General features: G+C 40.1%; 1 protein-coding gene across 6 annotated transcripts in view; it reads right to left on the reverse strand.

Moving 5' to 3' along the window:
* fndc3a (fibronectin type III domain containing 3A) overlaps positions 1-14,884 on the reverse strand; it is a 67,633-nt gene that overhangs the window by 34,001 nt on the left and 18,748 nt on the right. For 3 of the 6 annotated variants that reach the window (XM_034310485.2, XM_026935132.3, XM_034310484.2), the window contains one exon: positions 1,952-2,027. The exons of 1 other annotated variant lie outside the window; for it this stretch is intronic. In XM_034310485.2, coding sequence (XP_034166376.2) covers positions 1,952-2,027 — 76 coding nt within the window. Of the gene's footprint in view, positions 1-1,951; positions 2,028-4,604; positions 5,100-5,226; positions 5,296-14,884 lie in introns of those variants that run through there. 2 more of the 6 variants (XM_026935134.3, XM_026935133.3) reach the window with 2 other exon arrangements.

Here is a 14,884-nt window from a genome sequence, read left to right on the forward strand (position 1 = left end):
AGGAAGCAATAAAAGCTAAAGACAGGTCTGTACTACAGACACATATTTGGAAAGTTATAGAACAAGGAGGAAGTGAAATGAACACAAAGCAAAAGAGCAGACTACCTACCATTTAAAAAAGAAAAGAAAAAAAGCAAATCAATTAATGAACACAAGAAGCACTTAGAGGCAGTTAGCCATGTAAAAGGTTATACAACAAACAGTAGTTATTGGGTACCAGTAATTTGACCAGACTTCTTCCTGATTCGCCACACACACACACACACACACACACACAAAAAAAAAAAACCCTTTTCAAGTGGTAAATCAAGGGCCGAAATGTTTTTCTTGCTGCATAATTAAAATATTTTCAGTAAAGCAGGGTGGTTTAGCATGCATGGCAGCTTCACTCACCTCCAATTTGCTGACATAACTAAAAATGAAAGCAGTAGAAAACTTTCAAGTGTTTAGAAACACATTCTCTGCCTATTAAATATAAAATGACTGCAGACTTTTGGATGGAGCACTGCACTATAGAGAGATAAAGACAAATCTGCACATGAGGAAAAAGGCATCGCTGTTGACTGGACAAGGCACCAGAGTTTCTATTCAATCAAGCTCACATTTCAACTGCTAGTATCACAAACCTCTCAACATAATTAAAGGCCACTTCACACTGAGCGCATTTCTGAGGAGTGCTGCGTGTGACGAAATGGATGACATGCTTTAATTTTCACTACAAGGTGACGTGAATCTCAGGCATATAGACACTTAAAGAGAGTCCTGCTGCACATTTAAGAATTTAAGTTCCATAAAGATCATTTTCAACCACACAGTTCCACTTTCTGTATACTGTGAGCTGTAAGATCATAATCAAAAACACCACCATGCAACTTATAAAGTTTGTGAAGTAACGAGAGGCTCTACATCAACATGGGAGATCAGAAGAAATTAAATTATGCTGTCTGATCACAGTCCTAGTCTCGTGTTACATTTGACCTGATCTTTCATTCAACTGTCCCCAGCCTCTATCTTTGATTGACACAAAAATTATGCATTTGTGGCGTCAGTGCTTATAGAAAGCGAACAGTGTAGATTGGACTGAAAATCACTTTTTCAGAATGAAAGCAGTGCTTTATTAATGCTGTGGGATTACTAAACAGTGATTAATAATGCACTGCATTATTAATATATTTATATATTTTTTAATATATTTATTAAAAGCTGTATATTTACAAGCTTCAGGTTCTGTTCCATTTGGCCACATTACATGATTTAGCATGAACAACTGTATGTTTCTAATCACCCTGCTGCATTAATAAAGTGCTACACTTTACAGATACAGATGTTCCACTCTATGATTTGAGACTTCTTCTCCCACATTTGAGAGTTTGCTGGTTCATGACGATGAAAAGTCTCTGAGTTAGTAAACTGACCTTCCTAAAATACATCAACCCAGTTACAGTCTCACAGACACTGAATGGAGTTAATATAGCAGTAATATTCTTAGGTTAAAACAGTCAAGCACTTCTCGTGCAGTGATAATGTCTGAGGAAACCAGACACACCTCCTTATTATCATACAAGTAAGTAAGAGTAAGTAAGAGTAAAGGAAATGTTGCACGAGTAAAACAGGAAATAGATAAATGATTAAACATGCGTATATTACAAAACGGTTGAATGCACAAATCGGATTTGAGTTCAAAGTCGGAAAATCGGAGTTGAAAAATAAAAATTGACGGTAAACGATAAATGAAGGAGTAACAGAAAGTCACTACTGCTTTTCCACTTGTGTAAAAACATCCATCCACCAAGTGGTTAATTACAGGCAGGTCTATGAAGTTTAAATCTGTTTGCAAACGTGTACTTTAAATGATAATGCACACTTCCTGTTTCTAATCTGCTGATCAACCTGAATGAAGAAAAAACATTGTACAATACAACAAACATGAAGAAATCAGTAATAGTCTTACCTGTGATACACTGAAATTGACCATCCTCTCGTTGAATTGTGAAGGCCTCACCTGGGTTTACTTGCACCAAGATTACCTAAGAAGAGTAAAGAAATGAAATTCAGTCACTCACTCCAGAAACACAGTAATGAATAAGCCTTTTTATTCCACTCTTACTTCTGTAACTACAGAGATAAGCTGTATTCATACTGATTTATCAACACTATGCAAACTGACTTGATAAATAAGCGTAAAGGGTAAAGTGGACATAAACTGTTGTAATTCTTAGTTTTATGGTTTTGTCCTTGCTCCATGCAGTAAAAGTACACTTCACATGTATGTTTCTTTCTTTTTTTTTTTTTTTTTTTAAACCAACAAAAGTGACTGTGCATTCTAGTTTCAGTGAAAACCAGCTGTCCACAAAGTATACCTAACACTTTTAAAAATGCAGAAAATAGAAATCATTTTTGTTAAATGGATGTGACTCTTTAACTCTTAGTGTACTTGAATATGTGGAAAACAGGAAAAGATTATACATGCAATACATGTACAGCAGTGACGCCGTCCATGTTTTGAGCAGACCCATATTCTGCAGTTAACTTTTAACTGCCATTTTAAAACATTTTCTGCTGAAATATACAGAACTATAAAATTCTCAAATCTGATTGGTCAGATGGTGTTGATTAATTTCCTATAACAGCTTCTTTGACAATAGTACCAGCTATAATTCAAATCACAAGCTTATATTAATGTGCTCCGTTGAATACATTATTGTTTCTATAGTAACAGCTATGCCTAAAACAGATACAAAAATAATTGTTGAGATGGCAACCCCTTCTGTTAGGAGGCGTTTATTTAACATTTATTTAATCTATGGAAGGAGCATCAGGCGTCAGTGCTTTGTAACAGTAAGTTTTCCGTCTTCAAGAGAAGGACTTTACAGGTTTTTTTTGTTTTAATAACTTTGAGAGAAAGAAAAAAGAATTTGGTGATGGAACGACTATTTATAGCTGCTATAATGTAAGTGACTGGCTCGCAGATGTTCCACAACATTGTAGCTATAAACATTTACAAGTATGACATGTCCCTCACAAATAAATTAAAAAGTAATTCTAATCACTGCCAAACTGCTGTGGTGTAAGAGGAATAAAACACTTTGGAACACACACACCCCGGAGTTAATTATTTTCCTATAATAGCATGCTTATTCATGTTTTATTCCTTACTTAAATGTCAACTGGCATTTACAACTTGAAAGCAAACTTCAGCATAATCATCCTGTTCAACTGGAATGAAGGACATAAATCAGCAAATGTAACATCACATTTTCGCAAATGAGTTCACAGTGAGGTCTACCACGCGGTGTGAAAAGCTGATTTTGTGCTGCTGTGTTTCATCATCTTTAATCAGTGTCAACTAATTTACCAAACTGGTTAATAAAACTGAAATCTAAATATCTTCCATGCTGCTCAATATTAATCTGAGCCATAAATCACTCTGGAAATGCAGTTAAAGGTAAATTACAGAGTGTTCCTGGCTATGACTTTCAAACCCACGTCACAGAGACACGCTAACGGCACTCATTACAGGGACACTTGTTCCATGAAACCAGTCTGAGTCAGCCCTCCGCTGAGCCTTTGTTAAGGAGCATTCATGACACATCTGGCTTAGCTGAGAGCAGGAGCACTGAACTGTTTCAGCAATGCAGGGGTCCTGATCCAAAAACCTCCACCAGGAAGTCTTTTCGGAAAAACTTTTCGATGTTGTGAATAAGCTCATAGCCTGGAGTCTTACACACTGAGATTATGTATGCGGGGGGGGCTTCGTCAAAGACTGAGGTGACGCCATGGTGAATGAGATGCAATGCAGCTGAAACATTATTAGCTTTTGTGGCCTTGTGTTTTCAGGTTTGCCATAGCGACCCCAAGAGAGAGTGATTGATCTGTCAGGCTCATAGCAGATCGGAGCCCATCATTCAAGCAGAAACTAATTCTGAGTTTTAAATCATACCCACTTAAGCTTCATTTGGGGAAGAAAGAGGAAAAAAAAGAAAAAAAAAAACACTAACATTTAACATCAAAGAACAAATAAAAAGAGCAACAGATGTGAATGTAAATGATGTAATTCAGTACAAATTTAGACTCTGTCACATTTTAGGCATTAACCTTTAGCTACAGAATTGAACCGTGGGTGAACGAGCTAAAAACAGTGCTTCCCAAACTGGTCTTTTTTCATCTGATCCCCCAGACAAGCCACTTTTTTTTTTTTGCTCTTTCATAGCCACACCTAAACCAAGCCATCAAGAAAACTAAAATACATAGTTCAGTAGTGCTTGGAGATGGGAATGGACAAAAATGGCAAAAATGTCATCACCAACCTGAAGAGGCTTGTGGCACCTGCTTCAGACTACGTTAACACATTACCCATATCAGAATAAAACACTACTGCACTACACTACGAGCTACCACACGCACAGCTTCAGTGACACATCATCAAAATTACATCAACACAGCATGCAGCAAAAAAAAGTTGAACAGGATATTACACAGCAGGGCAAAACATCTAATCAGGTTACACTAATGCTGTAAGTAGCATATTATCTTCACACTGAGCACATCTTGTATTAAAAATGCAGATGAATAAAGAGCAGTCACGCTGTGTGTATTCGCTTTACCTCAGTCTTGTTGCTGTCATATTGCCTATACTCCCACGGCATGGGGCTCCAGCTACGGGTCTCCCCCAACACAGCCATCCTCTGCACTTCCTTCTCACTCCCTCTTCCCATTCATGAATGTCAGAGAGACGCAGGCACGCACCGTGCACACGCGTACACACACATGTTCGCGTACACCTACGCACGCAGCGGTAAACAGTGATGCATTAGCAAAGCAGTACTATGAGGGGGCGGCTGAGGGAAGTCTTATTGAATTAGAGTCAAGATGCTACAGTCGTTTGGCTGCACGCGCATGCAACAGTCTCTTCACTTGCTCGCGTCTTTCCTTTGTTCTGCAAAACGCTGGCTTATCCGTCCCCTTTTTTCCTCTTAATGGCAACTCTCCGAATCAATTGTATACGCAGGATACATCACGATTCTGGCTCTTCTTTTTCCAGAAGCATGCACCAAGTCAGACACAATAATGTGAGTGTCGAGAGAGAGAGAGAGAGAGAGAGAGAGAGAGAGAGAGAACGAGAAGGGGTGTGTGTGTGTGTGTGTGTGTGTGTGTGTGTGTGTGTGTGTGTGAGCGAGTGAGAGAGAGCGAGAGAGCGCAAGAGAGAAGGAACAAACTGCCACTTACTGTTGCCCGCATCTCTTCCCATTCAAACGTGCTTGCTTCAGCAGGGCTGGCCACTGTGTCAGGAATCTCGTACACCAACCCCCCCTCCCCCCCACCCCACACACACACACACACACACACACACACACACACACACACACACACACACACCCCTCCAGGGGGTTGGAGTCACCTTCTCTTTCTTTCACCCACCGCTCATGAGAGTGGCGAGGTAGAGCAGCGCGATGGACACATGGAGGGCCTGCCTGAACTCCAATCACGCCCCCGCCCCCACCCCGGTGATAGACGAGGAGGTACGACTCGCCTCTGGCTGCTAGCTGGAATCTGTTTACTAGATACAGGGAGCATAGCACGTATTTGCTCTCTCTCGCTTTATCTCCTCGCCTGCACTCTCTGCAGCAGATGGATGGCTCTCTCTCTCTTTCTCTCTCTCTCTGCCTCACTGCCACCGCCGGTCTCCACAGCAACCCCTTCAACAAATAAGCCGTGCCGATGTCCGCAGCGTTCCATGCTGGAAGAGATGAGAACAGCTAATCACCTGTGCGCTGCTCGTGAGAGAATGGTGGAAGTGAGGCAGAAAGGCTGTGGATGAGCAACATCACGGACTTTTCCTCTCATTTGGAAATGGGCTTGCGATGATCACCTTCGCCTTCACAGCCATATGTGAAGTCTAGACTAGACTGAACCCTAGCTTAAATCTAGAGCGTACTTACAAAATGATTTGTTCTGCCAATGAAGCATGAAACTTTCACTTCTGCATTTATCTACATCATCATGTCAGACAAGTTGTACCTTAGACTTCCTAACTAAGCGCCCTAACCATGACCAACAGCAAAGCAGCTGGGAATGCACTTATTCAAAAGTTCAACTCATTTTTTGTGCACACTTTATGGAACTATACACCTTTGTGAAATAACTAGAGTATTTAAAAAGTACTGTCCTTTTAATAATGCTTTATTAATGGATAGTATTTGGAAGCAGCAGGTTTGCAGGCTTGTCAGTATATATTTAGTCATGGGATGACACAGTTAAAGAAAACATTAACATACAGCTGGTTGTTGTTTGCTATATTAAAGCTATCTAGCATACACAGTTTGAAAGCAAGCAAATCTTTAAATCTTTATACATGAGCTTGAAACTGCTGTCGATTGGACCACTAGAAACAAATGTACAGCTACAGTACATATATAGTAAATATATATTTGATATTTAATAATACAGTTTATAGGCCTGCGCACTGTGGTCAAGTTCATTAGAGCGTGGACTGTTTTTTTTTTTTTTTTTTTTTTTTTTTTTTTTATCCATGAACTCTGACAGAGAACAGCTGTGCTTTGAATATTTTATCGACTGATCTGATTGCTGACAATTTAATTAGGAAAAAAAGAAATCCGGCAGCTAAATTTAAAAAAAACAAAACAAAAAAAACTTCATTTGAATTTTTATTTGGTATTGGATAGTATTGAAGTGGCATTTGGTTGGAAGACTTGGCAATGCGCTCACGTAAACAGCTATCCTTCTCGACTGTCCACCTTTGATCAGACAGACTTGCATCTTGCATGTATGCACACACACTGTCACACCCAACACACCATCTCTCACTCTCCCCCCACACTTTTTCTCAATTTGCAGAGGGACCTGCTGCACAGCTTCTATTAATACTATGATCGATGTGCAAGAAAATGAGTTTGGGGGCCTTCTGCTGTGTTAAAGGACCTCCTCATTAGTAGCTGTGTTTTGGCACTAATCCAGTGGCTTAAAGAACAATTAGTGAGGGAGTATTTAGGTGCATGCCACTTGGTACTACATCACCACACACCCTGTCTCAGGCTTAGAAGGAACTTTCATTTGAAACAAACCATAAAACTCGAGTATTGTGTGTCAGACAAACAGCAGTATGGCACAAAAAAAGCTGGTAATAAAGCTCAAGATAAAAACAGCACACAAACTCAAAGCTTCTATGCAATTCCCTGCTGTGCACTATGTGTTTGCAAACCAGGACCGAAGCTTAGAATTCTTTTCAAATGTTTTAGATAACAGAAGAGAGTTTAAATCTGGGAAACCTTTTCTGGCAAGAATGCCACATAGGCAGCAGACCGACTCTCTGTCTCTCCCCAACCCTGCTCTGTCTTCACCAGTGCTGTCGATGAGGATCTTGATAAACAGCAGGAAAAAATGAAAGGGCAAGCAATCATATTTGGAAAAGACAGGGTTCTCTCACCACCAGAGAACAGACTACAGGAGGGAAAAAAACATAACCAAAAAAATATATATATATATATTTTTTTTTTAAAAAGACCAATTATTGTAATAACTTTACCACAAATTATGACATTAAAATGTCAAAGATAAGATATTTAAGATATTCCCCAGCATGAGTAATAAATGATTTGCTCAGAGAGATTAGAGATGGGGACATGTAATTCCTTCTGTGGCGTCATGGGCACAGTGAACTTGCTGGGAAGAAGCACAAGGCTGTCAGGGAGGGGGAAGCAAGAGTGATTAGCAAACACGGCTACAGCAGTTAGCGCTGGCTTTATTGCCCTGGAGATGGGCCAGCGCTGGTGTTGCGTTCACGTCTGTTAACGGCTGACGTCTTTACCCCTTCCATGAGTCAAGGCTCAGGTTCCTCAGTATTTGTTCCTCTTTAATTGTTTACCTCTAAATACTGTGGCAAAGCAGCCAAGTGACTATGAAACTGTTGTGTGTGGAGGTCTGGATTTATTAAGAAGAGTTATGCAGAATGTAAAGCTAGAAAGATTAATAACAAAATATACATTTATATATAAAACAGGCATCTACAAAAAATACGATATTAAAATGGAAAGAAGCCTGATGCTGCTGGAGTGGTGGACTATCTCAGCCTATTTGATGTATATGTAAGGTGACAGCTAATTTCTCCTTTCAGCAGGACAGAGGAAGTTGTGGAGAACATGGTTAGAGTGATGCATTTCCTCAGTTTGCAGCAGTCTGCTCCTTACTGTCTGCGAAAAGGGAAAGATGTAATGAAGTCATATGAAACCATGTGATGATTTTGATGGCCTTTTTCTAAACCTTGCACATCATGACTTGCGGTTTCTCTGTATAACCCACAAATATTTCATGTGTTCTAATGCTGTGTTCGAGGCGAAGTTGCAACTTTCCTGCCTACAACTGGTAAAAGCCACCGAAAACACCCCCCTCAACTTGAAATTTAACTCGTCAACATGGGTTAGTCTTCTCAACTACCAGCTCCTTCCCTATTTACAGACGTCAACTTGCCTGCTCACACTGTGAACAGTGGGAAGTACATCATCTCTACTTTTAAATTAGTTTATAGCAGTATTGGCCTTAGATCAGGTAATTTACACTTCAGCTACTTGGTTAAATCTATAACAATGACCATACTAGAGCTATCACTAATGTTAGTTGCCTAGCTCGTTGCAAACACACCTTGCTATTGTCTACTGGCTAGCTTGTTGCTAACTATTGTGCGCTGTTGTTGCTCTAAAAAAAAGTGCGGTAAAATTAGCTTTTTATGAGCTTTACCTACTTTGACCGAGCAAAGAAAAGACACACTTTCGTGGAGGAATCCATGTTTTTTTTTCCCCACTTCACACACTGAACATCCCGAGGTGGGAAATGATGTTATTACAACTTATTTGGCAAATTACTACTTATAAGGCACCACGAACACAGTGTTATTACACTGATAAACCTGTCCATTAAAAATTAGAGGGAGGACTTTTCCATTAAGGACCATGTTGTTGGCCACAGTTCATTCCTCAAGCTGCTTTGCCTAAAACAGAGTTGATTGTGTGGACATACGCAGCATGATTAAGGTTTATATATAGGGCTGCAGATACCAATACTGGTATCAGGTCTCAATCTGATATCATGCTCATTTCCTCTTGTAAAATATGTTCCAACGGCAACATCCAATGACTATGTTGAATATGTTGCAGCAATCAAGATGTATCTCATGATTAACAGTTAAAGCAAGGCAAAGCAGACTGCAAACTGGAGCTACTACAGCATCCTCCAACAATACAAGTAACCTGCTAAAACATCTCACGGCCTTTAAACACAAATCTTTAATAGAGGGTGCGAGGGCAGCTGACCTGAGGGCACTGAGCAGTATCAGTGAGCGTGGTCATTAAAATGGATGCAAGGTGCCATTAATTACACATACTCAAAGGTGTTCGTTAATGTAGAACAGTGAAGTGAGCATGTGCAGAAGCTGAGAGCACTTCCGTCCAGCGAGCACTGAGCACTGTGCAATGCATGCTTCCTTTCCACACTGCATTTCCCAAACCTCTCCATCTCATTCTTGCTATATTGCTGGGGAGGGGTGGGTATAGATCTAGTCTAGTAAGTGTTGTATTGGTTTTTTTGTGGTCATCATGGTGAAAGGTCAGCCAGCAGGGTCCAGATCATTGTTGGTTGGCAAGAGAACACCTTTACATGTACAAACTCCTTTGCTGAGAGCTTTAGTTGCCTGATAAGGGCTGCAGGCAAGAGATTTTTCAGCACAACCTTTTACTAGACCTTTTCAAGACATGGGGTGAGGTAAACTGGTCTAAAGGCACTTATCTGAATTGTATATACGTGACATTTGAAAGAGGTCATATATTTTCCCTCACTACAATGCCCAACTGACACAAATAGTTTATTAATGGTGCTTTTCCACCAGACAGTATGGAACAGTTTAGGAAATTAACCATAATCGTCCATGCCGTCACTATTTACACCACCAAGCATTCCACTCTGTATTTAAGTCCCCTTGCTGAATTTGGTTACTCTTCTTGCTCAGGTACCATGCAAGCAAAGCTGGGACATTTGGGAGGAGATAAAAACAGCGCAGAGTACTGACTGACTAAACACAGTCATCACAGACGTTCTGATTAATGTCTGGTTGGAACTGCTTCTCTAATGGCATAAAAATCATCAGGTTAGTTTAGTGTCTTAGCTTAAGTTTCGCATTCTTTTCAAAAGTGTGTTTTCCAGCAGATTTAAGAGGCCAGCCATCTAAATACTTTAAACAATCTAAAATGCCTATTTAATGTTTCATATTCATTTTTAATTTATTTAATCACAAAAGTAAAATTTTTTATTGCTATTAGCTTTATCTTACATTTCTTTCCCTTGATCCAAATAAAATCCACCACATTCTAGTTAGGCCAAATCCCAACTGACTTCCTATATAACTACCTCCTAATATAACACAATGGAGCTGTACACCCTAACTAGTAAACTCATGAACAGTATAGGGTGCACATGCTGCCATTTACAAATATTTTACTTGTGAAACGTGGAAACACAGAGTTGATTTTATCAAAAGAGATATGCCTGGTCCCATTTCAAAATCATTTGTTTGAATTTCAGGTAGTATTTTATTACTCACGTCTATCAAGTCACCATCTGATAACCTTCTGTGAAACTCCTCTTGTTTTCACAGGTAGAGTTACGTGATAAGAAAGCGAAGCTAGCACTTGGCTGGGATACGAATATTCCTGCATTTGCATCTGTTGCTGAGCCGTGGCGTGTCACGCTGTTCAGTGGACAAGCGTTATTAATGTGCAATGACTGGTAGTAGGTCAGCTGTGCATTGCTTTAAGGCCCAAGAAGGAATACCATCTGGACAACCAGCTTTCCTGGAAATTAAAAAGGTTGGAAAGTTCTAAATCTAAAGTAGAGGAAACATCATTGCTTGGCATGAAGATACAAATTAGGTTATCTGTAGTTTTAGCTGCACTGAAAGCCTAAGTTCAGACCAAGTAAATGGACAAGTGTTGGCTAAAGGAATTGAAGATTGAATTGAAGATGTGCAATTCTGTCAGTGGTATTTTGCGTCAGTCATACTACAACCCTAACATCAAGCAGCATATCACATTTGCGGCTGTTTACCCAGCATATTTTTTTTTAAATATGATTTACAATCTTGAAAACATGCATACGATTTACATTCACAGCAATTAATTGCACTCCAAAGAAGAGTGATAAACACCTAACCCTGACTTAAAATGCAAATAAGCTCATTCAACTGTTCTATGTTGATAGAATACAAATTTAGCTTGCATATTGCAGTTTTTTACACAGGCAATATTGTGGAAGCCAATATGTCCATTAGCAACATATTATGGCACTCTAGCACACAGTGAACTGCATTATGTTCAAGCTCTTTGCTTATTTGTCATCTCAAAGCTTGAACTGCTGTCAAACAAAACAGGAGAACACTACCCAAGCAAAAAACTGCTTTCTATCACCCAAGTAAACTTTCTTTTCTTAGCAATGAGCTGGAAGCAGATCAGCTGCATGAGTGTAATGCTAGTCATGTGCATCCAACTGGGTTTTGGCAAAAATACAGTAATAACCACACAGCCCACTTGGTGCCAGTGGTGAGAAGTGAGGTAAGGGTGTTAAGCAGTGAAGGCAGGGCTCTGACAGGAGAGAATGAGAGCGTCACTGCGGGGAGTATTGACTTACACAAAGATGGGCCCATGAAATCAATCTGACTGGAGGCGACCAGGAATGACTGTTCTCCAGACTTGCCTCTCTGGTGTGTCTCCTAATGCTGAGACAGGGTGGGTGGTGGTGTAGGACTAATAAAGCCTGATGCAGTTTGATGCAGCTGTGTCTCCAGCATGGCTTGCTTTTCAAATAAACACAAGTACCATCAATTAACCAAAAAAAAAAAAAAAAAAAAAAGCATTTATTAAAGAGAAGAAGAAAAATAAAATAAAATAAAATAAAAAAACAGGTTTATATTTGGCAAGGGAATATGTACTAATGCCAAAATGCTACAAAGCTATTAACTATAATCCATCCTAAACTGAGGTAAATATCCAATGAGCATGGTGAGAAAACCAGAAGATAGTAGATGGCAAGTAAAATGAGCTGTGTGACATACATCCTCAGCCCTACTAGCTGCAAGAGAACATTCAGATCTTACCCAGCTCTAAATCCACATGAGACTCCAAAGATCTACTACATGTCCCAAATCAGGTCACGGCAAACACAAAAGCCAAATTTCAGGCTGCATTTTGCAGGACATCAGAAGAGCTGAATAGGAGCAGCCCGGTGCTACTGAAACCTATTATGCAAATGCAACCTTATCCTTTTGGTGTTATCAACATGCTCCTGGTGACAAGAGTAAGAACTCAGCTCCAGCACAGTGAATAGAAAGTAGTGTTATTTGAGACACTTTGCTAGCCCTACCGAGAATTTTCTCAGCCATTACCATTTTCTCTCCCTTTATACGACGCACGCACACCAAAAGAGAGCGGAATCAGAAAGAGAGAGGACGCATTGCTATGGAAACATTGCTTAGTTCAGCAGTGACCAGAGGGAGAAATGGCACTGGGTTAGGCAGGAAGCCTAACAAGATTAATGATTGCTTCTGACATTTTATTATTTGAGCGGGCACAGATCTGGCCATTACTCAGGTGCTGTGGTAGGCTGTAATTCATGAATCCAGTGCTGCCTCTGAGCCACATCCATGCCTCCTCAACAGCAGAGAATGGCCTTCAATTTCTATTGTGGATAAACCTCTCCATTTGTTCTGACAAGGAAAGAGCACACCTCAACACTCCGGGATATTTGGCGAACGCTGATCCAAATGAGATGTATGCAAAAATGAGTGAGATGCTTTCAATGTTTGCCTGCCGTGAAAGATGGCTCAACATCCTGTTTCAGAGAAGCCGAAGACGAAATTGTGCTGGCCACACCTCACTAAGCTTGTATCATCACTGGGGTAGACAAATAATTTTATTCGCTGGCCCACCTGGCAAACGGAAGCTCCAGTTTGGTTGCCTGGAAAGCTAATTAGCTAGACTCCAAAGTGGTAGCTTATGTAATAACATAAGGCCAGCTAGTAGGCTATTTAGGTGAAGCACATGAGAAAGTCACCAAGTCATTGGCAAAATAAAATATTATTTAAGTCTATATTATGAAATTTTTGGTTTCACAAGTGTCAATAGGAATTATTTTCTTTATCTTGTTGTTGAACCTACAAACAAAGCTATAAACAAGTAAAACTCGATGCCAGCTGTATCAACAAGTATGCCTCTACCGCCAACAGATCTAGTTGTAAAAAGTAACATTGAGAAAAATGACAATATTTCCAAAAAAAAAAAAAAAAAAAAAAATCGCAATATTTTGAGAATAATCATACAATCATACTTTGTCGCTCAAAGGAGAAGTGTAGATGAAAGCTAATTAAAATTATCAATCCAGATGGAGTGCAACTCTGACATAGCCACACGGACAACCCGAAAACATAGCACCTCCATCACCTTGAGGCGGAGGCATAAAAAAAATTAGACTGGCCATGAAATCTGCGTGTCCAGGGCTACTGATTTGTCCAGCCCTTTATCAGAACACGCGCCTCTCTGCACACCACTGCTTCTCAACTACCTCCTCTGGAGAAAACTGAAGCAGTATGTGCCCCAATGGTCCCTGATCTCTCTGTGAAGTGGCTCATGATGTCCATGTACTTAATGTCCCTCCTCGGTCCCTAGTAGGCATCAGTCAGAGAAAAGAGAAGAAAAATGTCAGGCAGTCACCAATAACTAGCTACTACATCCAGAAGTACTACTCAGTATGCAAACAAAGCATGTTGGAAATTAAAAAAAAATAATTACTTATCTAGCACATCCAAACCGCAGTGCAGACAGTAAAACTCTTCTAAAGCAAAGTGCAGTTCAATCTCAGTATTACTCCCAAGAGCCCCGGCTTGCTGAGAGGGTACTCAAGGGTACTACAGAGTCTGCAGGGGGACTGTCCAACATGAATGTCACTTTTCATGCCGCATATGGAATTTACCCATTGGTTTTGTCAACAACTACAAAGAAATAGAGGTTTAATTCGTTTGGGAAGCCCTAACATTTTAACAAGGTTCTGTTGCCAGCTGGAAGCTGGCTGTTCTCTAACACAGAAAGAAAATGCCCTTATGCCTGAACAAAAGAGCAATGGAATAGTTCTACCAGAGGGTTTCTATTCCCGTATGAGTTTAGTCCATGAGCGAAGAGGCCAATTTCATTCCATTTCAAGATTTTTATGTTCTCTAAAGACACTGCTGAAAATTTTGTACTTTCCCCACATACAAGGTGTGGCTTTGCTCAATTATTCTTTGTGAACGGTTTATGACAGTTGACCTCGAGGTCGCTCATTAGTTTCTATCCTCTCACTTTCATATATGAAGATGTAGTCTTCAAACAGCTGGCAATCTTTTGAACTTATGTAAATATGCCTCATTCATGTAACTCCTGTTCTTAGCTGAGAGGTGTGGAATCTGATGGGGTCTTCTGCTATTGTAGCCCATCTCAAGATTCAACATGTTGCGTGTTCTGAGATGCTTTTCTGCACACCATAGTTGCAAAGAGTGGTTATTTGTGTTATTGTAGCCTTCCTGTCAGCTCGAACCAGTGGAGCCATTCTCCTCTGACCTCTCTCATAAACAATGCGTTTCTGCTCACAGCGGTCGCTCATTGGATGATTTCTGTTTTTGGTTTTGCAAAAACATTCAGTAGGACTTTTCTGTGTAACCATTCTGTGTAAAAATATAAAGACAGCTGCATGTGAAAATCAGTAGTTTCTGAAAGTCAAACGTCTGTGTGGCACCAACAACCACACCACAGTCAAAGTCACTGAGATCAATTTCCCTCCCCATTCTAATGTTTCA

This window comes from Pangasianodon hypophthalmus, chromosome 14, assembly GCF_027358585.1.
Source record: "Pangasianodon hypophthalmus isolate fPanHyp1 chromosome 14, fPanHyp1.pri, whole genome shotgun sequence".
Lineage (NCBI taxonomy): Eukaryota > Metazoa > Chordata > Actinopteri > Siluriformes > Pangasiidae > Pangasianodon > Pangasianodon hypophthalmus.